This window comes from Equus caballus, chromosome 3, assembly GCF_041296265.1.
Source record: "Equus caballus isolate H_3958 breed thoroughbred chromosome 3, TB-T2T, whole genome shotgun sequence".
NCBI classification, from domain to species: Eukaryota; Metazoa; Chordata; class Mammalia; order Perissodactyla; family Equidae; genus Equus; species Equus caballus.
Genome location: NC_091686.1, coordinates 22013828 through 22041807, shown reverse-complemented (window position 1 = coordinate 22041807; position 27980 = coordinate 22013828). Strand labels below are relative to the sequence as shown.

Below are 27980 nucleotides of genomic sequence, written 5' to 3'. Positions count from 1 at the left end.
TGCTTGGAGAGGAGCACCCTCCCTCAGAAAACGACAATCTGCCAGAAGTCACTGCTTGAAAACTTCTACCCAGGTCTCTCCTAGATCAATTCATTTGCTAGAATGAAACAGAGAAAAACAGGAAAGGACCAGTAAAGATAAAATTAATTTATTTGCTCTGACAACTCCATGGGCCACATTGGGGCCCCACAGTCCTAAAGCGTACCCTACAGCAGTGGGCTGGGGAGTCCAGTTCTCTGTGGGCTGGGGAGGCCAGTGCCTGCTCCCTTGTCCAGAGCTGCCTTGAGCTGGGTCCTTCCTGACTCCATCATCCTGCTCCCACATGCAAGGGGTACACAGGTCCACCTGCAAAAACCCTGGGCCTGCCTCTGGCAGCAAGGACAGGGCCCTGATCCCTGTGGGCCTGGGTGGGCGGGTGAGCAGGCAGGAGGGTGTGGTTCAGTGTAGAGAGCTGCTATTCTGCTCTTCAAAGGCCATCTTGCCCAGGAGCTGGCTGTCCAATTCTACCCCACTCACCGGTAGCTGGAAGAAGTTCATTTCAGCTGCTAAGGCTGCCATGGCAGAAGGGTCCTGGCCAAACTGAGCTCGCAACATCATGTCCATTTTCTCCAGCCTCCTCTTGAGCCGCTTGGCCTCCCGCTCCCGGATGAGCCGGGCCTGCCGCTTCTCTGGGGTTTCATTGGCCCGCTTCAGCCTCATGGCCTCCCGATCCCGCTGCAACCTGCGTGCCCGCTGCTCATCTGTCTCCTGCATGCGCTGCAGGCGCTTGGCCTCGCGGTCCCTCATGCGTCTTACCTCCCGTTCCTCGGGGGTCTCATTGTCCCGCCGGCTCTTCTTGGCCGTGCGCTCTCGTTCCAGCCGCTGCAGCCTTACTTCCAAAGGCTCATTCTGTCGACGAAGAGCCCACTTGCGTACACTGGGGGTCTGGGATTCCAGTAGCTTCCGGTAGGCAGCACAGTTGTTGCACACAAGCAGAATTCCAGCAGGGTACACTGGAGGACTAAAAGCAATGTCCTTCCCCTCAGCACTGGAGGGGCCCTCACTGTGAGCTGGGGGTAGGGATTCCATATTAAGTACTTCAGGAAGTTTCTCACTGGAAAGCAAAAATATTGGATGGTTAGTGTCACCTTCTAGCAAGGCTTAGGTATCCAGCCCTGATACTCTTGTCCTACCAGGCCAGTTGCTCCAAGTTCACCACTAGGGGTCAGTTTGAGTGCTCAGGAGACCTCTTCTACCTCTCCACCCCTGCTCTGTGGCCTACGGTGTCTATCAAGTCTTAAAGCCCACCTGGAGTTAAAGACAGAGCCAACTGCCACAGCAAGTCACCAGATCAGAGTCATCCTTACAATGTGCAGTTTTCATTCAAGCTAGAACGATGGTGTGTGGTAGGAGCTGTGCAGAGCAGTCCTCCCTCAGGTGGAAGCTGCCTTCAGGGAAGGTACAGTCCACTGGCTCAGCGGCCTCCTCCCCTGGCCAACTCTATTATACACTAGCAAATGGGACTAGGGCACAATTCACACAGTTCTAGTCTTCCTGAGACACAGTAGAGACTATGTCCTCGGAGCAGGTCCTCTCAGCACCCTGTAAGTTCTTACTCCATGCTTTATCATGAATATTCCTAGACTTCCCCACATCTCTTTCTAGATGAAAATATCATTGCGATAGAGGAAAGAAATGGGAATTCATTTTCCTTTGGGGATATCCAATGAAACAGGCATATTTACTAGGCTCATTACTTGTCTTTCCAAAGAGTCAAGAGTCAGCTGCCTTTGTATTACCTTTCTCTAGCACTCACTTTGACTTGGGAGAGCAGAACCCACCCCCAGTAATTTGTTCCCAGCACAAGAAGGTTAGATGCTCGGCTAACCTGTTAAATGTGGCATGGCTGGTGAAACGGGTTCCACATACAGCACAGTTAGACCGCTGGTCCTCAGAGTGGATTAGGAGGTGGCGACCCAATGACCCTGGAGAGCTAAGGGCCCGGCCACAGACAGGACACATGTAGCTCTTGGCGCTCACCACTGCTGCAGTGTGCTGTAAAACAGAGCCTTCAGCTGTCAACTCATGCAACCTCCAGGACAATCTACACCCACTCAGGACCTACTTTCTGGAAACGTCCCCTTTCCTTAGTCTCAGAACAAAGGACTTGCAACTATTCTCCCTGTTTAATACCTGGGAAAGTAAGTATTAACGGACCTTCAGAAGGGCAAGGCCATTCAATTCATTGCTAAGATTTTATTAGTTTGAGTTCTGACTGCATTGTGGGACACATGACTGGCTTGAGGAACAATGGGACTCCAGACTCAGAGCCCTCTTCAGAGCCTGAGAAGAATTCATGCTTGGGATAATTTCTCTCTGTCTGCTTGCCTCACATTGTGCAGGTACAAGTGCATGTTAAGGGAGCGGTGAAGGCCAAGTCTAGAAGCTGGCTGGGAAGACTGGCAGCCAAAGGTATTTAAGTGTCCTGCTTTTCCTTCAAGCTTTTAAAAAACAGTCTTCTAAAGAAATGCTTCTCCTCAGGAACCAACTATCTTTATGTTAAAACCCAGGCTGCCATGTGTGCTGATGCCCTTTCAATAGCTCACAAGGCATGTGTGCTTTGCGATTGGATCGGGGAAAAACGCAAAAATTTGTCATATTCTGAGCCCCTCATTTATATTAACTTTCTGCAATATTTCAGAAACATTTATGTTAACTCATTTTTTCTTTTTTAAAACAAAGCCCTCGTTATTAACAAATGTTAGTTTCTATTTCACTATTTAAAATATGCATTAAATAATTTAGAAAAAAATGATAATTTTCATAATGTGTCTGCCTGGGAATCCAGAAGTATTTACCTAACATATCCCACTTATTCTCTAAAATGTTCTGGATTTGAGTGAGGATTGGAGTGGAGTCTTAACGGAGGCAACAACCCAAGGTTCCTTCAGGAGCTGGAGGCAAAGGATAAACAGGCTGCTGGCCCTCGTGTTCCAGAGCACACAGCTCCCCAGGCCATACCTGGTACACGTGAGCAATCAGCTGCTCCCGACTCCCACAGTCTAGCTGGCACAGGGGACACTGGCAGAGTCCAAGTAAGGGGTCAGAATTCAAATTCTCCGTGACCTGCAATTCAACAAGGAGGCAATTCATTAAGACTATTGACCAGTCTCTTCCCTGCCCCTACTTCTTTTAACAGGGTATCCTGTTAAAAGGATCACAACTTGGTATCACATATTATTCTTAGGTTCCTATATGAACCAAAAGAAAATGCAATAGGAAAAAAAGGAATGAAATTTGCACCCATCTCCATTTTCTCCAAGGCTTCCTGCATAAGGACAAATGATTGCCCCAGAGAGAGCTTATCTACTGTTTTCCCTAAAGTAAACTCTTTAAAGAGAGGATTAGCTTCCCTCTTGCCATGCTTCCTGCAGGAATCCTCAGGAAACAATTTAGTAAGAAGATGGCACTTCAGGTAACACTATGACTTAAATGTGCAAGCATATTCAAGACTACACCTCAGGAAGTCAGCTGATAGTTTTGCAAAGGTGGACAGTCTGTCTGGAAACAAGTGGGGAGCTTAGGACGGACAGCTGTACGTGGGTGTAGTGACACGTAGGTGGAAAAGGAAAGCTCAGTGTGATGAGACCTGTGTGTCTGAGGTTTGGTAACTGGCACTGTGAAGGAAGAGAGGCTTCATATGAAGGCCCAGGAAACCGTCAGAGGCAAGACTTATAAGCGGATGACATGCCTCAGGGCCCAGTAGAAGGGTGAATGGAGTTCCCAGACTCAGGGGCCATTTGTCACTTGCCTCATGTTCTACCACTTTGTTCCCACCAACAGGCTGTTCTGCATTTTCTAACTCTTTTTCCACTTTGACCACCCCTCCATCTTCCTCTGATGTGTGGGAAGAGACTTCATCTTGCGTGGTCTCCTCTTCATCACCCTCACTGTCACCTGGAACACACAAACTGGTTACTTGTTCTGCTTTTTGCATGAATACATCTTCAGTTGCTTTCCACCCTAGAGTTTGCAGCTATAGTAGAAAACATTTTCAGATCTTCCATAATATAGTTTGTGTCAGTGCTTAGTAGGATAAAAGTTATGTTAAGTGGAAGCCAATTATAGCTCTTGTTTATAATGCCAAATACACACTAAAGAGAAAATCTGAGGCAAAACTGCATTGGAAAATGGTTATTGGGTCCTGTACATTATCACAAAATAATAACTTCTTACACATGGTTCCCAAATATCTCACACTTCAAATCACACCTCCCATGCACCTCACACCATGCTCATTCCCACAACACACCACCTCTGACTTACCAACACTTCTCACTGATTTTATTACTTACTTTTCTCCATAACCCCCTGCACAATTTCTCTGTGGTGTCAAGTATACTATTCTATTCTGAGTCCCACTAATCTGTTCTTTCCCAAGAAACCCCAAGACACACTTACAGAAATACCAACAAGATTTTCTTTCCTCTTGTCAATAAAGGAGGCAGTAGTAAATTAGGTAAAAAAGATGTCACTTTACAGAGAAAGGGCTGTTCAGTACAGTGGAAAAATTAGCACAGCAACCAACCTCAGGCAGTCTGTAGTTGTATTTGACTCACTGTGTTCTTACTCTGCTAGAAACTCAGCATTCTAGACTAAATAAATCTATTGTTTCCTTTGGTTCTTTGAATTATCTGATGGATGACTGAATGCATTAAGTGGCGGCAACAGGCCATTCTTTTCTTTAGGATAAAATATAATTTCTTGTGACTAAAATAAGAATTGAGTTTGTTTTCCTTTAGGGGCAGGGTGCGGCTGTGAGAAGGTCTGCTTGTTGCTGGGGGATCTGCAAGGTTTGTGTGATATTTCACTGTATTATTTACAAAAGAGGGGAAAAAATGATTAAAAACAAAACCCATGATAACGAAGAGAGTTCTTTCAGAAAGGAAAAAAAACAGTACTAGTACCTTGAAGATCACAAGAGGAAGCCAAGCCTAAGAAAGCTGTCAGACTCCAGCCCCAACCCAACCCACCTAGATCGTGGACTTCTGGGCCTGACTGTAAGCAAGGAAGAAATACAGGGTAGAGTTTCACCAGTCTCTCTGCATCAGCTTACAGTTCCTAGCTAACAGTGCTTCTTGTTTTCTCTCTACTGTCCCTTGCATAATTTCTAAATCACCAATGTGTGGGCAAAACTGGTTACATTCCCTGTCTTCATAAGAAAATCTAGCTAAATCATCTGCTAGTAGATACCTGTGTCTGTTAGATACTCTGCTTGATTGGTGTACTGAATTTGGGCCCTGGAAAGATCTATGGTACATATGCCTTATTCCCCAGCCCAAAGTTTTAGTTTGAATCCATCTCAGTAATAAAGGATTGGCACAGATTAAATCATACCATATTTTCTTACCAGCTTATTTGGAATACTTGTAAATTTAGTCTAAGACAACATTGTATCAAACATATTTTTGTAAATTTATCAAAAATCCAAATATATCTCTCTACTAAAAAGAGTTTTAAAAAATAAGTATGCTGTCTAGAGGGATGATGCATCTTTTCCAGAATGGAAACCTATTAGACTTTTATAGATGTTGCCATTCCTACCTGTCACTCAAACTGGTGGCTCCCTCAGGTTTTCTAGAAATATTTGGGTTCATTTTTATGTACCTGAGCAATTAACTGCTAAATTATTATTATTATTTTGTTGCTAAATTATTAGTTTGAGTGGAAACTGTAGCTCCTAGAAGGGTGCAGAACTCTCTCCCTCTTCATTCTTCCTCAAGCCCAAATGTGGAGAAAAATCAGAAATGTCACTCTGAATTGACACTAATAATAACCAATATCAGATGGATAAGATTAGTCAAGTGTAGAAATCATCCTAGGAAATACATCTCAAAGTGTATTTGTTCAGTCAGGTCATGGAACAGACAATCCATGAGACTCAACTGGTTACCAGCCACTGTCTTTGCCATCTCTTAACCACAGGGATCTACTTAGGACTTGGTGTGGGAAGATCTCCACATCAGCATTTTATATGATGCATAATCTCATTAGTAAGCAAATATTCTTGTATAACATTAAATGGGGCCCTCAAGCAAAAGTTTCACTAATGCCACTTACATTTTATTAATTAAGAATAAAAGGATCCTAGGAGGCAGGGATTGTTTTCTTTTCATCTGACCTAACCCAGAGGCTGCTTGAGCACTAATTATTCCTTTGTCCCTCTCTACCACTATCATCACAAACCTATCTGTGCATGGCACTGTGCTAAGTACTACAGTCCATGAGTTAAAAAAAAAACATAATGCCAAACCTATTCTCTGGATAAGCATATGCCTATACACCTTAGAACACATTTGGGAACACTGAGGATCCACAAATCTCCTTCTTCATGTCTTCCTCCCAACCCCCATGCACAATCCCCAGAGCACACACACTCTGATAATTCTTCTCCCATTGCCCTGAGTCATTACCAGAAGGTGCAGAACTCACTGCTACTGGAGTCCTGATCTCTTAGTTGTTGGATAGCTTGTCGCTGACTGCCAAGGTCTCCAGGAAAATCAGTTTTCATCATCGCCTGGCGGGCTTGCTCTTCTAGCCCAGCAAATACTTGATCCCCTGGTGGTCACAAGGAAAAATAGTCAGGCCACCAGCTGGGCAGCACATCCCCAGGCAAGCTGGTTGGAAAGTCAGACCATTCAAAGGTAGGAGACAGGCAAGAACCCTGTGGTGAGGTCGTTCATCTCCAAGTCAGCTTGTTGCTTCCAACAGTTTCTGCGTGCAGCTACTCTTCCTGGGCAGTAAGCCAGATGCTCTAAAAAGCATCACATGCTTCCCTTAAATTCTCCTAATTTTGACTCCTTTCAAAAGGTGATCCATTGCTGCTTTACAAATTTAACTTCAGAATCTCAACTCCAATTACAACCTTCCATCAGGACTGGGGAGACAGAGGCAAGAAGAGGCAAAGTGATGGGATGAAGATGGGGCAACAAATTTGGGTACAATCTCTGCATCTTAATGTACTAGCACAATGGCCCAGACTCAGTGTCTATCTGACTATAAACAAGTGCCTCAAATAAACTGTCTAAAGAAAAGTGTCTCTAATCCCATCTTTCATCCACTCTCCTTCCAAGACATGCTCTGGAAGTTCTTCCTTGACTCTCTTTCTAATGTCTATCAGAACTAGCCATGAGCAAATCAGCAACTGGTTGAATAATGGATTAAAAAGAGAACAGATAATATATGAACTCATTTCTGCTGAAGAACAAACTTCCTAAAACATGCCAACTAATTTGCAACAAATAGTATTTCATCTAGTCTCCTTGGTCCAAGGTAAGTTGTTTTGTTTTTTTGGTAAGGGGTATCCAAGAGCCCTGGACCCAAACTTGATTATGCATTTACTTCTGAGGAACTCTGCAGAGTGGTTATTGAAGAGTTAACATTTAAGTGCTCTTTTATTTCCAAGAGGCAAACTAAGGAGAAAAGAGAATTGGGTTTCTTGAGGTTTCCATTATCTCAGTCAAAGTGGAAACTACAGTCAGCCACCAAGAGAGAAAAAAAAAAGCCCTACTGAAATGTTTGACAACAGAACAGTCACTTTCTTACTGAAGAGAGAAAGGAAAGTAAACAGGCTCAGGTTTCGATAGAGGATACAATGATGTAGGAGGAATGAACTGGTCAGTCGACCTGCACTACGAGTCTGTGGGCAGTGAAAGAGTTGATGTGAAGTAGGCTTCATGTGATTCACTTAGGCATTTGTTCAGCAAATATTCATTAAGCATCTACTCTATGCTAAGTGCTAAACACCAATAATAGCTATGATTTGCACTTTCTAGTTCCAGGCTCCATGTTAAGTGCTTTATAGTTGTTATCTCACCTTAATTCTCTGCAAAACTCTATGTGGTAGGTATTACTCCCCCATACTTTACTTAGGAGAAAACTAAGGTCTATGGTGGAACTAAGTATTCAAACCCAGATCTGTCCAACTCTAATATCCATATTTTTAAGCTGCTTTCTGGTAGAGATGTAAGCAGAAGGTTAGGCAGTTCATCAGAATGGGTTTGCTGAAAACAAACAGTTGTCTCTATGTGAGAATGGCTCTGATCCTAGTATTAGTGTTACCTTCAGACCATGTAAAACTGATACATACAACTCAAATATCAAAATAATCTTCTCAGGGCCAGTATATGACAAAAGGAACCATCATTTTGATGGTTCTGATACCATGTGTTGAGTTATCATGCCTAGTTTAGAGTAACTAACTAATATAATGGCTACTCTGACTGATACTGTGAGTGGGAATAGAGGTGGTTAGAGTTCAAGTGTACATCTAGCCACACAGCCCTCAAGCACAGGAAAGATAAGCTGCTTTAAGTCAACTTTCATAATATCCAAGATGACACTGGATATAAATTATTGTTAGGGAAAGCAAAAAATGAATTGCGTTATAGCACCTCCTCTTCCTTCTTTGCAGAAGTGAAATATTTACTTTCTCCATGTTGGTTCCACTGCAACCACAAGACCATGGCCAACTGGAACAGTTACTGAATTCTTCCGGGTAGATGCATGTTTTCAGACTTGGTGACCACAGGCAGATACGGCACTAAGGAACAAGTTATGTATCAGCATATGATTACCAAGGGGCAGACCATTCTCATCAGTGACACTTTTCATCTCTAAAGAAGTCTACCCAGAACCAGCTAGGTTTATAAAAAGAATATACACTTCTTAATTTTTCCTTTCTTAATAGGGCCTCACCATTGGATCAGTAGAAGGGCACCTAAAAAAATATGTACTTTGCAAGATCAGCTAGTAATTCAGTTTAGTCTCTATAAACTTGCGCTCAAAGTGTATTTTTGTCTATTGATGTAGTTCTTATATTTTATTCTATTCCTGACTTAGGAAAAAGGCTAAGGCAAACTTTATTCCTCAGGGCTGTTCCTATTTTAAACATCAACATAAAGCAAAATATATAAAAACCATAATGAAGTAATTTTGGCAGACCTCATAGGAAAAGATATGTGAATAATCTTTCAGTAGTCACTATTTACCTCATTCCCTAAATCTGACTGTCCAAAATTATCCTTTCATAAGAAGGTAGTGAGACCTGCTAAAAGTATGTCTCATTAACTCAAGTATAATGTGATCCATAGAGATACTAGTGATTAAGAAGTGTTATACAAATGCCTGATTTTATAATGTAGAATTATTATTTCCTTCTATCTTGAGACTGTTGGAGTAGGTTAAAAAAAATCCTCTGGTCTCTAGATATTAATGTAGGGCAACCATCTTATTTAACATGGGTATTTATTTGTCTATTAATAGTTAGGAACAAGTTGTCTAAGCGTCACAGTAAAGAGCAAGGTACTACCTCTCCTTTTTTTGGTATGAAATCAAGATACCGTTTGTCTGATTTGGCTAAGGTTTTTCAGACCAGATAAGAACAATACCATGCAAGCAAGTTTATAGAACAGATGAGAAGACTGAGATGAAAGTTATTGAAAGGCAAAGATTTTACAATTCTCTTTCTTGAATCCTTGGTGCAGTTAAATAAATGCAATTTCTGGCTGGTTGAAATTACGTAAAGCAGCTGAAACATATTCTAAGAGAGCAGATGTCAAATTCAGAAAAAATGAGCTAGTATTGGGAATGAGGAGCTTAGGATTCCATTTGTACCTGACAGTCTCTGTAACCCAAGGTGCTATCACCTGTTGGGAATATAGCCATTTACCTCACAAAGATGTTGAGAGAATGAACGAAGACAAAACAAGTTGTACTTTTTAGAAGAGAAGGGACTTGAACAGCTTTTTTTCCTACTTCTCTGTAAAAGCTGAAAAGTGTTTAATTGAAGTTGAAAGTTTTTAGTCTCGTATGTACTTTGCAATCTGAAAACAAGTCTCTTAAGAAAAAGCAGTTTTCCTTTTCTTAGTGGTTTGCTTAGTATAAACATACCGAATGAGAGAGTGCAAGGGACTCCATTTTCAACCTCTTTAGAAAGAGCTGACAGAACTCGGAACAGAGTGAGATGAGGAAGGAAGGAGGCAAGAAGGTCTAACAGAGACTTCAGCCCATCAGCAGTTTCTCTGTGACTAACAATTCTGCGCTTTTATTCCAAAAGCTCTGCATCAAGTCTATTAATGTACTGGGCAAAACACAAAAGTCTGCCTTGATGTTTCTGAGGAAGAGATCATGACAGTAATTTAGATACAGAGACTGTTCTGAGGAAAGCCAAGTAAATGCCAGAGCAGCCTGCCCATTGACTTTTAAAGCGGATCTGACAAATGCTGCCAGGCTACAGCAGGGGGATTCTTAATATATTCTTTTAGGCGGGCTTTGAGCTTCATGCCACACAATCTTCTTCTCAGAAGGCAGATCTAATGGAGCTCAGCCATTACTCTGCTCAAGTGCTGACTGGCTTTGAAATTTACGCAAAGCTTCTGTAGACTTTCCTGCCTCCCAGACCTCGAGTCCATTCCATTTACTTTAAATAGATGCGCAGCATTAAATTCCATACATTTGATTGGTTCCATTTCACTGCAAGGGGATAGGAGACTCAAGTGGTCAGAAGACTGAAATTACCTCTTTCTACTTGCCATTACTATCACGGGCAATGAGAAGATGACCTTTCAAAAAAGGCAGAATCCGCTTTAGTCCCCAAATAGTAAATAAATAGAAGGTTCTGAGAGACCAGCAAATTTCAGTCTCTTTTCTTCTTCGGGCAAGCTTAGTCCATCACTTGGGAAGCCCTCACAGTTCCATGTCCAAATGGATCACTGAAAACAGCCCCTCGCTGGGTGTCTGCCCTTTAGTTTCAGCTGAACATTTCTGTTCACAGCCTCTTAATGGTCACTACCACAGAGCCTGCAAAGTCCCTCCCACTCCACCACAATACAGCGTTCACTCGCCCTGGAAACTGCATTTCTGTAGCTGTGGATGTATGACATTGTCTCCTCCATGGCTTGTTTGTCCATCTGTTTTCCCACTCCAATACCAGCTCATCCTGGGTTTGACTGAATATGGTGGGAGGAGATGCAGCTAATGGATATATGTTATGTGGATGCAGGCATAGGCCACATAAGCCTTTACCGGTACCCCTGGCCTTACCACAATCATGCCATCATCCCTGCCAGCTACTTTCCTCAAATCTAACCAGTCTCTGTGGACAGGTGGCTTTTATAGGTAAACACCAACTCCTATGATTGCCTTATTTGTGAATACATCATCTCTACTAGGAGTATCTTTCCTGCCCTACCTTCTTGGGGTCACATCTGTGTCTTTTATCAATAGTCACCTTCAAGCAATCCTCTTAAACTCTGTGGTGGATTACTTATTCTAGAGATACTTCATTTTATCTCTTTCAACAATCCTCACATTCAAGTCCATTAAGTTTTACCGTTTTAGCAGCAATTTCTAAATCCTTCCTAAACCACTCACTTTTATATTAAGCAGGCTTCCACATCCACCTACTCCAGAATACAGTCCTAGAAGCATCCAACTTGTTCGGTCTTATAAAACTTTTCCAGGACTTAAATTGAAGAATTAATTGTCTATGGAGCTGTGCTACCCTAATCTCATTAATCTATAAGATGCTGAAGTCCTCTTAATTCCTCTGTTCCTACTGTTTTCTCTCCTACTCTTGAAATTACCCAATAAGATAAAATAAGGTACATAGTGCCTGGCATAAATAAATTTTAGTCCTCTTAACTCCTTGACTAATCTATCCTCTCAAATGTAGATTTTTTTCCTTTTAAAAAAAACTCATATGTTATACCACTGAATTCTCTTCAAATGTTGCTGTATTTTATTTGGTCAGTCCTCCATAATAATAGGGAGCTATGTGTCTCTTTTATAAACATTTGGGTGAGGATGCTTATCTCTTCAGGTCATAGGAAATTATCTGGTTAATTATCTCAAATCTGCATAGACATATTAATGTTAATTTAATAAGGCACTTTTGAATACCCTCTGAGCAGTGCTAGAAGTAGAGAGGGATAGTAGGAAATATACATGGGATATAGTCTCTGCCCTTTGGAAATTTACAATCTAATTGCTGAACTAAAACATACATATGAAACTGTTGAGAAACAATGCAAGACGACAGTGCATACCTGGTCTTCCTGTTACCAGTCTCTCCTTCATGTGACCCATCCCACACTGCTTCATAGGTCTAAAACACTGCATTATAAACGTCACTCCACTCCCCCTGCTTAAAAGCCTTCAGTAGCTCTGTACAGTCTTCAGAATGAGATTTGAACTTTGCCTGGCCTCCAGGCCTCTACAATGTAGAGTTAAACATCTCCAACCTTGTGTCCTGTGACTTCTCCTTCATATAAAGTCTCCTTGACCCCTGAACACATGTGCATTCCCCCTTGTATCTTTTCCCACATCATTTTCCCTACCTGATTTCACCTCTCCCTTCCTCTTATTTTAAAATCCACTTTCTACCTTCTAAGGCCTAGTTCAAGTTCATGGTCTAGGGCCTCTTCCATCAAGCACTCCCTTGCTACCTCAGTCCAGGGAGCTCTTTCCTTCCTCTTAACTTCTGTAGTACACTCTGTCTGCAGCAACCCTGTTTGGCACTTAGCGTATACTATCTTGTTTTTTTGTGTTTTTTTGAGGAAGATCAGCCCTGAGCTAACATCTGCTGCCAATCCTCCTCTTTTTGCTGAGGAAGACGGGCCCTGGGCTAACATCCATGCCCATCTTCCTCTATTTTATATGAGACACCTGCCACAGCATGGCCCTACAAGCAGTGTGTGGGTCTGCACCCAGGATCCGAACCAGCAAACCCCAGGCCACTGAAGCGGAGCATGGGAACTTAACTGCTGCGCCACCAGGCGGCCCCTATCTTGTATTTTTATATTATTTAAATATATATATCTGTGGCTACATTATAGTCTTACGCATCCTTCTACTGTTTCACAGCCCTGGGATCCAGCACAAGGCTTTGCACAAAGTAGATATCCTTTCAATGTTTGTTAACGTGAATACTAAGGATGAATCAAGTGTACCTACTCCTGAGACAAGTTTCTAACACCTCCTCTAGCAACCAAACACACTTTACATCCATCGTGTTCAACACCTTTAACCCTTTTTTCCTTCACAAATTAGGGTGAGCCTCTCACCTAAATTCAGATTACTCTTCCATTCCAACCCTCAACGTTCCCACGTTCCAGAAGACAGAGCCCTATACTCACAGTGAACTTTATTTGGATTTGTCTGTTTCCGACGGGACATGTTTCCCTGGTCCAAGAGCTCTGGCCTTTCCCAGTTTCACAACTGGATATATTACTACCTCCTTGCAGGGCGCTGACCTACAATAAAAAGGATATTGTTAGCACATGTCATTTTGCCCAGAAATTAATACTGAATTAAAAAATAAAAAGACTTTCAAAAATAGTTCTTGAGCATATAAAACTCAACAGCTATAAATAATTAAACTAATTAAAGACAGAAAGAAATGAATAAATCTCTAGCACAACATCAAGGTCCCAAGAAGTTTAAGAGGGGACCCCTTCAGAGGATTTATAGAATTCCACTCTAAATCTATCTGTGGAATCCAGAATACTGTTAAATGATCATGACCAAGGTGACTGGATAGAAAAGGAAGCAAAAAATTCAGGCAGCCAGCGTTAGAAGCACTGCAGGGTCAAAGGGATAACCCTGGTGAATTATAAAAGGAAGCAAAAGGAAGCTAAAGAGGGTGGCAGTTCACATGTCACATGCCCACTGGAAGTCAAGCCCTGCAATCTGCACCAATGGGAGCCTCCAGATGTTTTTCTCAAGAAGTTATCTCGCCTGGAGGTGACAAAGGCATCACATCCCTGTGAGATAGGAAATGTCTCAAAACTCTTAGGCATCTATAAATGAAAACAACTTGGGAAATAGAGTCTCTATCTAGTGATGCAGACACAGTGCTGGACACTGTGGATGACAAGGCACTAAAGCCAATCAGAGTTCCAGGGTTGAAGATGGGCTTTCACCAGAAAAGCCAGATGCCATCCACATTGTTGAGTACTAATTCAGTATCCGACTATGAAATATCAACCTGGCTTTGCTCACATGCTCTGGAGCAGTGGTCAAAGTTAATAACTTTAGGGCCTCTTGTCAATCCAGCCTCTATGTAGCAAAGAGATCAGTGGGAGGAACAAAGAGAAAAACTCCCCAAACAAGAAGTTTCCAGAGACATGCACCTGCTTCCCTGAAACAGGAGGGAACAGATACTTAAGCCTGGAGGTTCCTGGTTAGTTATAAGAAAGATTTTCCCAGCAGTAAGTATCGTTAGAGAGTCTGAAATGGATTAGTAGCGGAAGCTGTGAAATTTTCTTTGAAAGACAGAGTGAATTAACAGACATAAATTAAAAAGAGACATTGTCTTTCCTACCAAAGACAAGAATATGGCTCTGGTCACCCTCTAAGTTTTCTTTCAGTTCCTGCCTTCTCAAATTGTACCCACACTGAATAAGAAAATATAAAATTGTAGTTTATTGCCTTAAGAAGCACTGTGAGAGGCTACTACTAGCTATACTTTGCACTCATTAGTGAAGACTCACCTCCTGTTATGCCAACTACCTCCTCTACGTAGCAAGAAAGGACCTCAGCCCTGTAATCAGATCCTGCCTCCCCTTACCAAGAGAAGAAAGAAACCGCAAATGGCAAAGACAGGCCTCCACAGGAAGTGGCAAAGGAAGCAGCTTTCAGGCAGTCTTCTATCATATCTGCATATCAAACACAGTTCTTTTTCAGACCTTCAATTAAAACAAAAACAAAAACAACAAAACTCCAAATGGATACAGTAAAAATCAACTTTAACTATTTAGAGAGCAGTATGCTGAGTGCTAATGCTAATGGTATGTGTTCTCTGTTCTAAGCTTTGTTTGTGTAGATCATTTCTTTCTAATCAAGTAGTTATTTTATTAATGGAAGCAGTGAATGAATATTGCACTTTAGGTCTTTTCCTGTAAGTCTGTGGAATCACAAAGTGGAAAGCTGAATGAAATACAGGTTGTCTATCATTTTTTCTAAAATTTGCAGAGCTACAACCTCTCTATTATATAAGGAAAAAATGGAATCTTAACTAAACTTTAAATTTTCTCCTCAAGATCAGAAATTGAAACTGTGAGATAAAGGTAATAAAGATCCTTCTGAAGGAAGGCCAAATAATTTGAGACAGGCTCTGTTCAAATCAACCTGGTGAGGCAACAGTTCAACACTAAAGCTGTAAGTCAGAAACAGATGAGCATCTGCATATTTAAATCGGCAGTATCCACAGCATCTCACAATCCTCCTAGTGGCCAAACGGGGAATAAACCAGATGGTACCCAATGGGACTTCACACCTGAAGGATTAAGGGGAAAATAAGCAAATACTCTCCCCTCTTTCAAAAAAAGAAAGCCTGTGGAGTCATAGACTCTTGAAAATAAGTAAGAAAATGAATGAATGAATAAACGAATAAACAGCTAGCACTGGAAGTACATTCTTGACCGCACAGCAAGATCTCAGAGGTTAGACAACTGTTTTATAGGCACTAAAAGCTAATAAAATCCACAGACACATTGTCCCAAAGGTCACTCATTCATTTCAACACTGCCTCGGTTCCCAAGCCTGAATCTAAAACCAACACAAAAATGTAAATGAATAGCTGTCTGAACATCACCATCTGGAAGAAAAATGGGATGGGAAGAAAGGTAAACGGTGAGATTCAGGTCTACAAGGGATTCTAGTTTATAGGAAGGCAGCTTTGTCTTGAGACCAAGGTTAAGAGTCCTCAGGAGAGGGAGGGCAAAGGTCTCCCCTTAACACTGTCCCTCCTCTCCCACAGGTGTTAGGTTGCAGCTGCCAGGACACACCACAGACTTTAGCAAGAATAAAAAGGGGGAAATCCAAGCTTTCATAAAAGAGGGTGCACTCCCACCTCCAGCTCTGGTGCAGTTCCCACGGAGCAAAGTAAACTCGTCTGAATCCTAGTGATTTGTATCTGCCAAAAAGGAGAGGACAAGAAAGCTGGTCACGTAGCCACCTTACTCTTCACCCTGTTCCCACTTCTGTTTGGTCTGGAGCATGTGTATAATCAGCCGAGATGGTCCCTGTGACTTCTTCAAGCACGAGCACAGGTACATTCCCAGGAATTATCTGACAAGAGCCAGAGGTCTTCCGAAGCGGCTCGGACAAGCCCTCAGACAAAACAGTCCTCTCAGAATCTAAATTTAGAAGCCTCTCTGCAAGACCACGCCGCTGGACTGACACCCGGGTCGGCTCTCCCACGCCCACCGGCCCCCTCCCCAGCTCCACCCCAGCCTGTCAGCCGCGGGGCCGTCCTGGCCGTGCCCGGCCGAGCCCGACCTGGGCCAGGCGGGGAGGGCGGCGGCGAGGACGCCCCTCCCGCGCCCGAGACCGCCAGAGGGACGGAAAGAGGAACGGCTGGGTGGGGAGCCAGCCGGGTCCGGCCTGGTCTCGGGAAGCCGGGGCAGGGGAGGGTCGGAGCCCGGGCTGCCCCCGCCTCCCAGGCCCGAGCGAGCCCCTAGCCCCTCCGCAGACACAGACAGACAAAAGGACCGACAGCCGGCGACCAAGACGGGGACGAGGAGCCCCTGCATCCTCAGCCGCGCCCCGGGGGGAAGCAGTCGGGGGTCTTTTTACCCGGCGCCTCGGCGCTCCGCGGCGCTCTGGGTGCCTGGGCCCCGCCTCCGGACAGACGGACCGCTGGACAATGGGCCCCGGGCCGCAGCTCGGGCCAGCCGGGCCGGGGCTCTCTGGGACTGAGCCCTAGCAGGCGGAGGGCGGCTCCGGGCCGAGCCGGTGGCTGGGAGCCGAGGGGCGGCGCTGCAGACGGACAAAGCCAACGGCAGACAGACAGACGGAGGGGAAAAGATGGCGACGCGGGCAGCGGGAGCGCGCTGCTCGCGCACAAGCGGCGAGTGGGGCGCGTGCACGAGCCTCTCCTCTCCCCCTCCCCCCTTCTTCAGCTTGGTCCCCCTCCCCGCTCCTCAGGCGCGCGCCCGGCGGCGTGGGCGGGGCTTGAGGGGAGAGGGTCCGGGTAGGCGGGACTTAAGGGAGCATCCAATCACAGACGTTTGAGAGGGGCCTTACCTTCATCCTCGGGCTGTGGAGACCGCCCAAGCCTCACATCCTCCTTGGTCTTTTTCTAGCCGTGTCAGCCCCTAACTCCTCCTGGACCTGTGAACTCCACCCTGACTGTCAGCTCTGATCCTAGTTTCCTACCGCACCTTCGAGTTCAGCCACAAAACCCACATCCCCGAACCACAACTCTGCCGCAGGCTCCCCCTCTCTTTAGCCCAATCTTAGTCTCCCATCTGCCCCAACCCGATCCTTCTCCCTTCATTCCCCCACACCTCAGGGTTTCTTCGGCCCCCAAGGCATTTAATGTGACCGAGACCTTGGGGCCATGAGCCTTTGTGGGAGGGGCTAAGTTCAGCTGTCAGACCCTTGGAGGAGAAAAATCTTTAGATTTCTTTTAGGCATTTAAGTCTCCTATGACTTAGGGGCATAGGATTAATTAAGAGCAGGGTAACTTGTGGCACTGTTGCCCTTTAAGGGGCATTCGGGGCAACTGAGAGTGGTTAGATCCACTTCCTAATAAAACACCTCCTTCCCCCGTCATCATCCTCTTCTATTTCCTCACTACTTTCCTTTCCTTCCTCTCATTCTGTCTTCTTGCAGAATTGCCTAAGCCTGCCTCTGACATAGCTTACCTGGAGAAGTAGGGAATGCAGTGGAAAGAAGATGGGATCTGGTGTTAGAAGTCCCAGCTCTGCCACTCACCAGTCGAGTGACTTTGGGCAAGTCACTTCCCTATTCTGAACCTCTGCTTCTCACGATGTAAAATGGGTAGTAATTCCTGGTCTGTACTTTCATAAGGTTATCGTGCTGATTAAGTGAAATGAAAATATGAAAGCATTATGCAAATATCCCTTATGATTACTGGCCCCAGGAAGGCCCAGCTAATGAGGATGCTGATCCTTGTTTATAAAGCCACAGGTCCTAGTATTTGCAAAAAACTCTCTTGCAAAATGTCCTTCCAATAAATCTCCAATGAGATGATGTCATTTTTCTGCGTCTTGTGTTTAATGTGGGAGAATGGCTGTGTTGAAGGATCTTGGTCCTTCACAGTTCTGTAGTAAACAGCTTATTCATTCGTTCATTCATTGTGGCTGGGATGTTTAGGTAGGAATTATTACTCTTTAACTTCAGGTGAGGAAATATTTTAAATTTTAATTCCTAGGTAACTAGAAAATGGAATATTCTCATCCAATGAGAAAGGTTTTAGTCAGTTTCCTGTAAGAATGCAAGCTCAAATAAACACGGGCTTTATACTTAACAGTAATTCTTAATGAGTTTAGACAGAGACATGCAAGTATGGCTTTATTATGTCACTTTAAAGTTGACATTTTCAACATGAAAGTAGCTGGTAGGTAAAGCATTAGGAGAAAGCCTTTGGTGAGATTTCTTGGCTTCATCATTGCTGCCGTGTAAAGCTGGGCAGATTGTTTCATCTCTTTGAGCTGCAAATAAAATGGGATCTTAATAATGTTATTCTTATAACTTTCTTTTGACCTAGAAATGCCTCTGAGATTTTGTGATTCAGAGTTATAATTAAATAAGGGAAAAATTATTAATTAAGGAATTTGTTTATTTTTCCTCTGCTCTCGCCTAAACTTGGTTTGGATCTAGATGACTTTTTCATTAATTACGGATTTTTTTCAGCTTCAGTTTTTATTTCTATTTTCCCAATCTACTCATGGAGTTATGCTTTACTACTTCACCTGTATTAACTTTCTCTTGAAATACCTTCCTAATCTATTTTATATTTGTTGGCTCCTACAATGACCTTATTGGGGCTTTACATTACATTGGTATTGGTAGGATAATTTAAAGAACTTCATTAAAAAATTTATTAAGGGGCTGGCCTGGTGGCGTAGTGGTTAAGTTTGCATGCTCTGCTTCGGTGACCTGAGGTTCACAGGTTTGGATCCCAGGCGCGGACCTGGCACTGCTGGTCAAGCCATGCTGTGGCGGTATCCCACATAAAATAGAGGAAGGTTGGCACAGACATTACCTCAGGGACGATCTTCCTCAAGCAAAAAGAGGAAGATTGGCAACAGGTGTTAGCTCAGGGCCAGTCTTCCTCAGACACACACACACACAAATTATTAAGATATAATTCACATACTATGAAATTCACTCTTTTGAAGTGTATAATTCAGTGTTTTTTAGTATATTCATGAGGTTGTACAACGTCAGCAGTATCTAATTCCAGAACATTCCCATCATCCCAAAAAGAAACCCCCTACCCATTAACAATCACTCCCCATTCTTCCTCCCCCCAGCCCCTGGAAACCACTAATCTACTTTTTGTCCCTATGGATTTGTCTACTCTGGAAATTTCGCATAAATGGAATCATACCATATGGGGCCTTTGTGTCTGGCTCTTTCACTTAGCATAATGTTTTCAAGGTTCACCCATGTTGTAGTATATGTCAGTACTTCATTCCTTTTTGAGGCCAAATAATATTCCATTGTATGGATATACCACATTTTACTTCCATTCATCACTTGATGGATATTTGTGTTGTTTCTATTTTTTTATTATTCTGAATAGTTTTGCTGTGACATTTGTGTACAATTTTTGTGTGAACATATGTTTTCCGTTTTCTCAGGTGTATATCAAGGAGTGGAATTGCTGGGTCATATGGTAACTCTATGTTTAACTTTTGTCAAACTGTTTCCCAAAGTGCCTACATCATTTTATATTTTTATTAGTGATGTGTGAGCGTTCCAATTTCTCCACATCCTGGGATATACTTGTAATTGTCTGTCTTTTTCATTATAGGTATCATAGTGAGTGTGAAGTGCTTTTTAATTGTGGTTTTGATTTGCATTTCCCTGGTGACTAAGAGTGTTGAACATCTTCTCATGTGTTTATAATTGACTATTTGGAGAATGTCTATACAAATCCTTTGCCCATTTTTAAATTGGGTTGTCTTTTTATTGTTGTTTTGTAAGAGTTGTTGTTTTTTAATATTCTGGATACTAGCCCCTTAGAGGAAATGTGATTTGCAAAAATTTTCTTCCATTCTGTAAGCTGTCTTTTCACTGTCTTTTTTTTTTTTTGAGGAAGATTAGCCCTGAGCTAACTACTGCCAGTCCTCGTCTCTTTTTGCTGAGGAAGCCTGGCCCTGAGCTAACATCGTGCCCATCTTCCTCTACTTTATACGTGGGACGCCTGCCACAGCATGGCGTGCCAAGCAGTGTCGTGTCCACACCCGGGATCCGAACTGGGGAACCCCAGAGCGCCAAGAAGCGGAATGTGCAAACTTAACCGCTGCGCCACCGGGCCGGCCCGCTTCACTTTCTTGATAGTGTTCCTTGAAACACCAAAGTTTTTTACTTATATGAAGTCTAGTTTATATATTTTTTTCTTTGGTTGCTTGTGATTTAGGTGTCATGTCTAAGAAACCATCTCCTAGTCTACAGTCATGAAAATTTACACCTATGTTTTCTTCTAAGAGTTTTATACTTTTAGTCCTACAGTTAAGTCTTTGATCCATTCTGAGTTAATTTTTGTGTAGGCTTGAGGCAGGAAGTTTCAACTTTATTCTTCTACATGTGGATATCCACTTTTGGCAGCACTATTTGTTGAACAGTGTATTCTTTCCCCATTGAATTGTCCTGTTATTCTTTTTTTTTTAAAGATTTTTTAAACATTTTTTTCCTTTTTCTCCCCAAAGCCCCCTGGTATGTAGTTGTATATTCTTAATTGTGGGTCCTTCTAGTTGTGGCATGTGGGATGCCACCTTAGCATGGCTTGATGAGCGGTGCCAGGTCCATGCCCAGGATTCCAACTGGCAAAACCCTGGGCCGTGGAAGCAGAGGGCGCAAACTTAACCACTCAGCCACGGGGCCGGCCCCTGTCTTCTTATTCTTGTTGAAAATCAATTGACCATAAATGTATGGGTTTATTTCTGGAACTTCAATTCGATTCCATTGATCTATGTGTCTGTCCTTATGCCAGCACCATAGAGTTTTCTTAAGAACATATTTTAAGAAGATAGTTTAAACTTTTGAGTTTATATTTAGAATCTAGAGTTGTAAGCTTTCATTCCTTTGAATTTGTTTAAGGAAAAATTAAGTTTTCTAAGATGATTACAGTGATGATAAATGTCATGAAAACAATCTGGTTTGAGAACTCTCTTTTGATCTTATATGTGAATCCACAGTAATTACTGTAATTTAATGCATTTTTCTTTTCATTTCTTTTTTTTTTTTTAAAGATTGGCACCTGGGCTAACAACTGCTGCCAATCTTTTTTTTCTTTTTTTCCTGCTTTATCTGCCCAAACCCCCCGCCCCCGCCCACAGTTGTATATCCTAGTTACAGGTCCTTCTAGTTGTGGGTTGTGGGACGCCGCCTCAACGTGGCCTGACGAGCGGTGCCATGTCGGCGCCCAGGATCCGAACCTTGGGCTGCTGCATCGGAGCAGGAGAACTTAACCACTCGGCCACGGAGCTGGCCCCTTTTCATTTCTTGATAAACTCAATGTACATGAATTGAAGGTAAAACCAGGATGCAAATTATCATGGAAATATGAATATACGGAAAGTATATGATGTTGAGTCTCAAGATCTGGGTTCAAGATCTGATCCTGGTACTTATAACGTTGACCTTGGATTGGTTACTCTATAGCTCTAAGCTTCACTTTTCTCCTATAGAAACTAATAATCATTTCTGACCTACAGCTGCCTCTTAGGAATGTTGTAAGCCTCAAATTGAAGTAATGTGCTTGTAAGTACCAGGTAAACTGCAAAATGCCACAGAGATATTTAATATTTGTACCCAGCCCTAATTAGTGATATTAATAAGTTCTGTGAAGAATCATTCCACAGGTGCTGTAAAAAAAATGCTCTTGATTTTTCTCTGGGTCTTAGGAAGATGTCCAGAGCAGTTCTTATTTCATTTTATATTCTTTAGCCTAAAAGCTTTCTGAGACTTTCCCGTTTCTAAATGTTAGTACTTCAAAACAAAACAAAACAAAACCATGGCAAGTTACTCTCTGCCCATCATCTTTCCCTTCTCTCTTACACAATGTGTAGTACTTTCTTCTCTTGCAGGAGTCAGCAAACTTTCTGCAAAGGGCCAGATAGTAAATGTGTTAGGCTTTTAGGCTTTGTGGGTAACAGGGTTCTGTCACATATTCTTCTTCCTTTTTTTTTTTTCTGCTTTGTTTTTGTACAACCCATTAACAATGTAAAAACCATTCTTAGCTTGAGGGGCTGTACAAAAACAGGCCTGACTGATTTTGGCCTAGAAGTCTGTTACAGACTCTTATTCTCTTTGGTTCAAGCACTATGTCAGGTTTTAGTTACAGCCACTAGTTATATTCATTTACACCATAAAAGAGTTACTGGGTAGTTAACCAAAGAAATGTTATGTGTTAATTTTTATCCTAACAGCAAAACAGGATTTTCAAGTGAAACCGTGTGAGTCAGTTTGTTTTTTTGAATTATGTTTAGCTTCTGAATGAAACTGTGAAACTGGTCTTTTCAGCCAGGAACAGAGATACTGTTTTGAATAACTGCCTTATTGTGGTATAATTTACATTGATGTATTATAGGATCTAAATAATTAGAGAGGACAGGACACAGGTGATGACTGCTGAATCCAAACAACTGCTGAGTAGGAAGCAATTTTTCTAAATGAATCATGTCGTTTTCAGCAAGACATGGACTCAGTGACACTTTCACTCATCTTTACTTTCATGGTTTGAACAAGGTTGCAATAACGTCAAAGATTCCAAAAGTTATCTAAACACACTGTGCTACTAAGGACATGGGGAAATGGAAACTCTCGTACATTGGTGGTAGTGGTGTAAACTGATACTTCCTCTTTGAAGGGTGACTTGGCAATATCTAGTAACATTAAAAATATACCTACTCTTTGACCCAGTTCTTCTACTTCTGGGAATTTACCCAATAAGTACACCCATGCAGGCAAATATCTAGTCACTGCAGCATTGTTTATAGAGGCAAAATATTAGAAATTATCTAAATGCCTATCAATAGAGCAGTGCTTAAAAAATTATGGTACACATATACAATGGAATATTATGCAGCCCTTTAAAAGAATGAGAACTATTGATAACTACTAATATGGAACAATCTCCAAGATATATATTTTTTTAATTGCTTTTTCTCCCCAAATCCCCCCAGTACATAGTTGTATATTTCAGTCGTGGGTCCTTCTAGTTTTGGCATGTGGGATGCCACCTCAACATGGCCTGATGAGTGGTGCCATGTTGATGCCCAGGATCCGAACTGGCGAAACTCTGGGCTGCTGAAGCAGAGTGTGCGAACTTAACCACTTGGCCATGGGGCTGGCCCCTCCAAGATATATATCTTAAAGCAAGTTGTAGTGCTATATGTTACAGTATAGTATGTATAGTATGCTACTATATGCATAAAAAAAGGCATCTATATACATATGGTTTTACAAGCAGGTAGCATCACTGGAAGAATTTCAGTAGCATTACACATTATCTGTGAGACACTGTTCTAAGAGCTTTTTGTATTTCACACATTTAATCCCCATAACAACTTTTTTCTTTTCTTTTCTTTTTTTTGCTGAGGAAGATTCACCCTGAGCTAACATCTGTGCCAATCTTCCTCTATTTTGTATGTGGGTTGCCGCCACAGCATGGACCCCAACGAGTGGTGTAGGTCTGTGCTTGGAAACTGAACCCAGATCACTGAAGCAGAGTGTGCCCAGCTTAACCAGTAGGCCATGGGGCCAGTCTCTCATAACAACTTTATTAAGGTAGGTGATATTATTCCCATTTTACAGATGAGGAAACCAAGACATAGAGAGATTAAGCAACTTGCTCAAAGGCACAAGAATCTGGTCACAATGGTTATTCCACCTCTAGAACAAAGGACTAAATGGCTAAGGATCAGAGGAAGGAGACAATTTTTACTACATCTTCTTCAGCTCTGTGTGTGTGTGTGTGTGTGTGTGTGGTTTGACATGTTTACACATTACTGTAAAAATTTATTTTTAAAAGTTTATCTGCACCAGAAAAATGGGCAAAAGACTGTCATGAGCACACTATTTATAAGATAGTCAATCTTACTAATGTTCAAAGATATGCAAATTAAAATAATTTCTATTAGCTTCAAAAAGATTAGGGAGATTGATGACACCTGCAGTTGGAGAGGAAGAATAAACGGGCACTCTCATATACTATGAATAGGAATATGTGATGGAACATTTGGGGAGAGAAGTCTGGCAATGGGTTATACTAGTTTGCTCGGGCTGCCATAACAAAGTACCACAAACTGAGTGGCTGAAACAACAGGAATTTATTATTTTATGGTTCTGGAGGCCAGAGGGCCTAGATCAAGGTGTCAGTAGGGTTGGTTCCTTCTGAAGGCTGTGAGGAAGAATCTGTTTCAGGCATCTCTCCTTGCTTCTGGTATGGTTTGTTGGCAATCTTTAGCATTTCTTGACTTGTAGATGCATCACCCCAGTCTCTGCTTTCATCTTCACATGGAGTTCTCCCTGTGTGTATATCTGTCTCTAAATTTCACCTTTTTATAAGGGACACAAGTCCTATTGGATTAGGGCCCATCCTAATGACCTCATCTTAACTTGATTACCTCTACAAAGACCCTATCTCCAAATAAGGTCACATTCTGAGATACTGGCAGTTAGAATTTCAACATAGGAATTTGCGGAGGGCACAACTCAATGCATAACATAGGTATCAAATTTTTAAATATGCATACCCTCTGACCTAGCAATGAAACTTATGGGAATTTGTTCTTCAGAAATAATCTGCAAGTATGCATAGATATTCTTAGAAGGATATTCACTATAGCACCTACAGAACATTATTGGAATCAACCTAAATATCAATAAGGGATTGGCTAAATAATGGTATACTTGCTTCCATTGTTAAAGATGATGTGGATCTATATGTATTGACATAAAAATATATGCAGAATATATTAAGTATAAAAAGCAAGTTTACTGAACAGAGTGCATATTATTATCCTATTTGTGTTAACTTTTAAATAAACTTTATAAATATATTCCAAAAAATTAATAATGGCATGGGGAGTGTACATAGGCCTTTCATTTTATTATATCCTACATATATATATATATTTATATATATATATATACTCTCAAATTAGTAAAAACAATAAACATATTTCTACTCTTAAAAAACAAAAAGAAGGTATTCAAGGAGGTGAAATACCTATACACTGAAAAGTGTAAGACATTATTGAAAGAAATTGAAGAAGACATAAAAAAATGGAAAGACATTCCATGCTTATTGATTGGAAGAATAAACATAGTTAAAATGTCCATATTACCTAAAGCTATCTACAGGGTCAATGCAATCAGAATCACAATGACATTCTTCACGGAAATAGAACAAAGAATCCTAAAATTTATATGGAAAAACAAAAGATGCTGAATAGCCAAAACAATCCTGAGAAAAAAGAGCAAAGTTGGAGGTATCACACACCCTGAATTAAAAATATACTACAAAGCTATAGTAATCAAAACAACATGGTACTGGCAGAAAAACAGACACACAGATCAATGGAACAGAATTGAGAGCCCAGAAATAAAACCACACATCTATGGACAGCTAATCTTTGACAAAGGAGCCAATAACATACAATGGAGAAAGTAAAGTCTCTTCAATAAGTGATGTTGGGAAAACTGGACAGCCACATGCAAAAGAATGGAAGTAGACCATTATTTTACACCATACACAAAAATTAACTCAAAATGGATTAAAGACTTGAATGTAAGACCTGAAACCATAAAACACTTAGAAGAAAATATAGACAGTACACTCTTTGACATTGGTCTTAGGAGTATCTTTTTGAATATCATGTCTACTCAGGCAAGGGAAACAAAAGAAAAAATAAACAAATGGGACTATATCAGACTAAAGATTTTCTGCACAGCAAAGGAAACCATCAACAAAACAAAAAGACAACCCACCAACTGGGAGAAAATACTTGCAAATCATATATCTGACAATGGGTTAATTTCCAAAATACATAAAGAACCCATATAACTCAACGATAAAAAAAGAGCAACCTGATCAAAAAATGGACAGAGGCTATTAACAGATATTTTTCAAAAGAAGGTATACAGATGGCAAACAGGCACATGAAAAGAGGTTCAATATCACTAATTATTAGGGACATCAAAACTACAGTGAGATATCACCTCACACCCATCAGAATGACTATAAATAACAAGACAAGAAATAACAAGTGTTGGAGAGGATGTGGAGAAAAGAGAACCCTCACACACTGCTGGTGGGAATGCAAACTGGTGCAGCTACTACGGAAAACAGTATGAAGATTTCTCAAAAAATTAAAAATAGAAATACCACATGATCCAGCTATTCCACTACTGGGTATCTATCCAAAGAATATGAAATCAATAATTCAAAAAGATATATGAACCCTTATGTTCATCACAGCATTATACACAATAGCCAAGACATGGAAGCAAACCAAGTGCCCATCAACATGAATGGATAAAGATGTGGTGTACATACACACACACACAAACACAGGAATAGTAGCCATAAAAAAAGACAAAATCATGCCATTTGCTACAACATGGATGGACATTCAGGATAGTATGCTGAGTGAAATAAGTGAAATAGAGAAAGACAAATACTGTATGATTTCACTCATATGTGAAAGATGAACAAACAAACACACAGATAAGGAGAACAAATTAGTGGTTACCAGAGGAGACGGGGATGGGGGGAGGGCAAAAGGAGTAAAGGGGCACACATATGTGGTGATGGATAGAAACTAGACTATTGGTGGTGAACATGATGCAGTCTATACAGAAAGTGAAATATAATAATGTACACCTGGAATTTACACAATGTTATAAGCCAATATAACCTCAATAAAATAATTAAAAATTTAAAAAAGAAAACAAAAAGGAGGTATTGAATTGAGTGTCTTTTATTCTACTTTTAAACTAAATGCAGAACAGAATCCGAATATGCTTATTGCTGGGACCTAGGCTTAGTCTGGTAGTTTCTGGGGGAAAACTACCATTTCCCATGGAGATATATATTAGCCTAGTATGCACACACACATACACACACTTTTTGTTTCCTGAACTATTTGAAAGTAAGTTGCAAATACTACTTCACTTCTACATAGTTCAACATGCATTTCCTAACAGTAAGGGCACTCTCCTACTCAACTACATTACAATTACTACACCTATGAAAATTAACAATAATTTCACCATATCTAATATCCAGTAAATATTCAAATTTCCCAAAGTGTTCTCTCAAGTATCTTTTTTTTCTAACCAGGATTCAACCGAGTTTCATGTATTTCATTTGGTTATTGTGTCTCTTTAGTCTCTTTTAATCTAGAGCCAATTTTCTTGTAGAAGATTCCAATTTTGCATTTAAATGATTAGTATATATGCTGTTGACTCAATTTCTCCATATGACATAGACTTAATTTTTTTAACTTTTTATTGAGATCATAGTTTACAACCTTGTGAAATTTCAGTTGTACATTATTGTTTGTCAGTTATGTTGTAGGTGCACCACTTCACCCTTTGTGCCCACCCCCCACCCCCCACCCCCCCTTTCCCCTGGTAACCACTAATCTGTTCTCTTTGTCTGTATGTTTAACGTCCACATATGAGTAGAGTCATACAGAGATTGTCTTTCTCTATCTGGCTTATTTCACTTAACATGATACCCTCAAGGTCCATCCATGTTGTTGTGAATGGGAGGATTTTTTCCTTTTTTATGGCTGAGCAGTATTCCATTGTATGTATATACCATATCTTCTTTATCCAATCATCAGTCGATGGGCACTTAGCTTGGTTCCAAGTCTTGGCTATTGTAAATAATGCTGCAATGGGCTGCGTGGGACTTTTGGAATTGCTGATTTCAAGTTCTTTGGATAGAT

The 27980-nt window shown here is 41.5% G+C and overlaps 1 protein-coding gene across 18 annotated transcripts; it reads right to left on the bottom strand.

Annotated features, from left to right (window-relative positions):
- Positions 1-132: 132 nt before the first annotated feature.
- On the bottom strand, positions 133-17824 carry ZNF821 (zinc finger protein 821). 18 transcript variants are annotated; one of them, XM_070263109.1, is made up of 11 exons: positions 16618-16757; positions 15893-15955; positions 14532-14696; positions 14363-14435; positions 13176-13292; positions 8468-8581; positions 6472-6597; positions 3791-3936; positions 3001-3105; positions 1868-2034; positions 133-1093 (listed from the first exon to the last, which is right to left on the bottom strand). In XM_070263109.1, exons 6-11 carry the CDS (start codon positions 8502-8504, stop codon positions 439-441), a joined length of 1236 nt encoding a protein of 411 aa, XP_070119210.1. In that variant the 5' UTR covers positions 8505-8581; positions 13176-13292; positions 14363-14435; positions 14532-14696; positions 15893-15955; positions 16618-16757; the 3' UTR covers positions 133-438. The 18 variants fall into 18 exon arrangements, with proteins under 18 accessions (XP_070119210.1, XP_070119203.1, XP_070119208.1 ...); XM_070263102.1 differs by lacking the exon at positions 8468-8581 and having other exon boundaries at positions 14532-14726; XM_070263107.1 differs by lacking the exon at positions 14363-14435 and having other exon boundaries at positions 14609-14726.
- Between the last annotated feature and the right edge of the window lie 10156 nt (positions 17825-27980).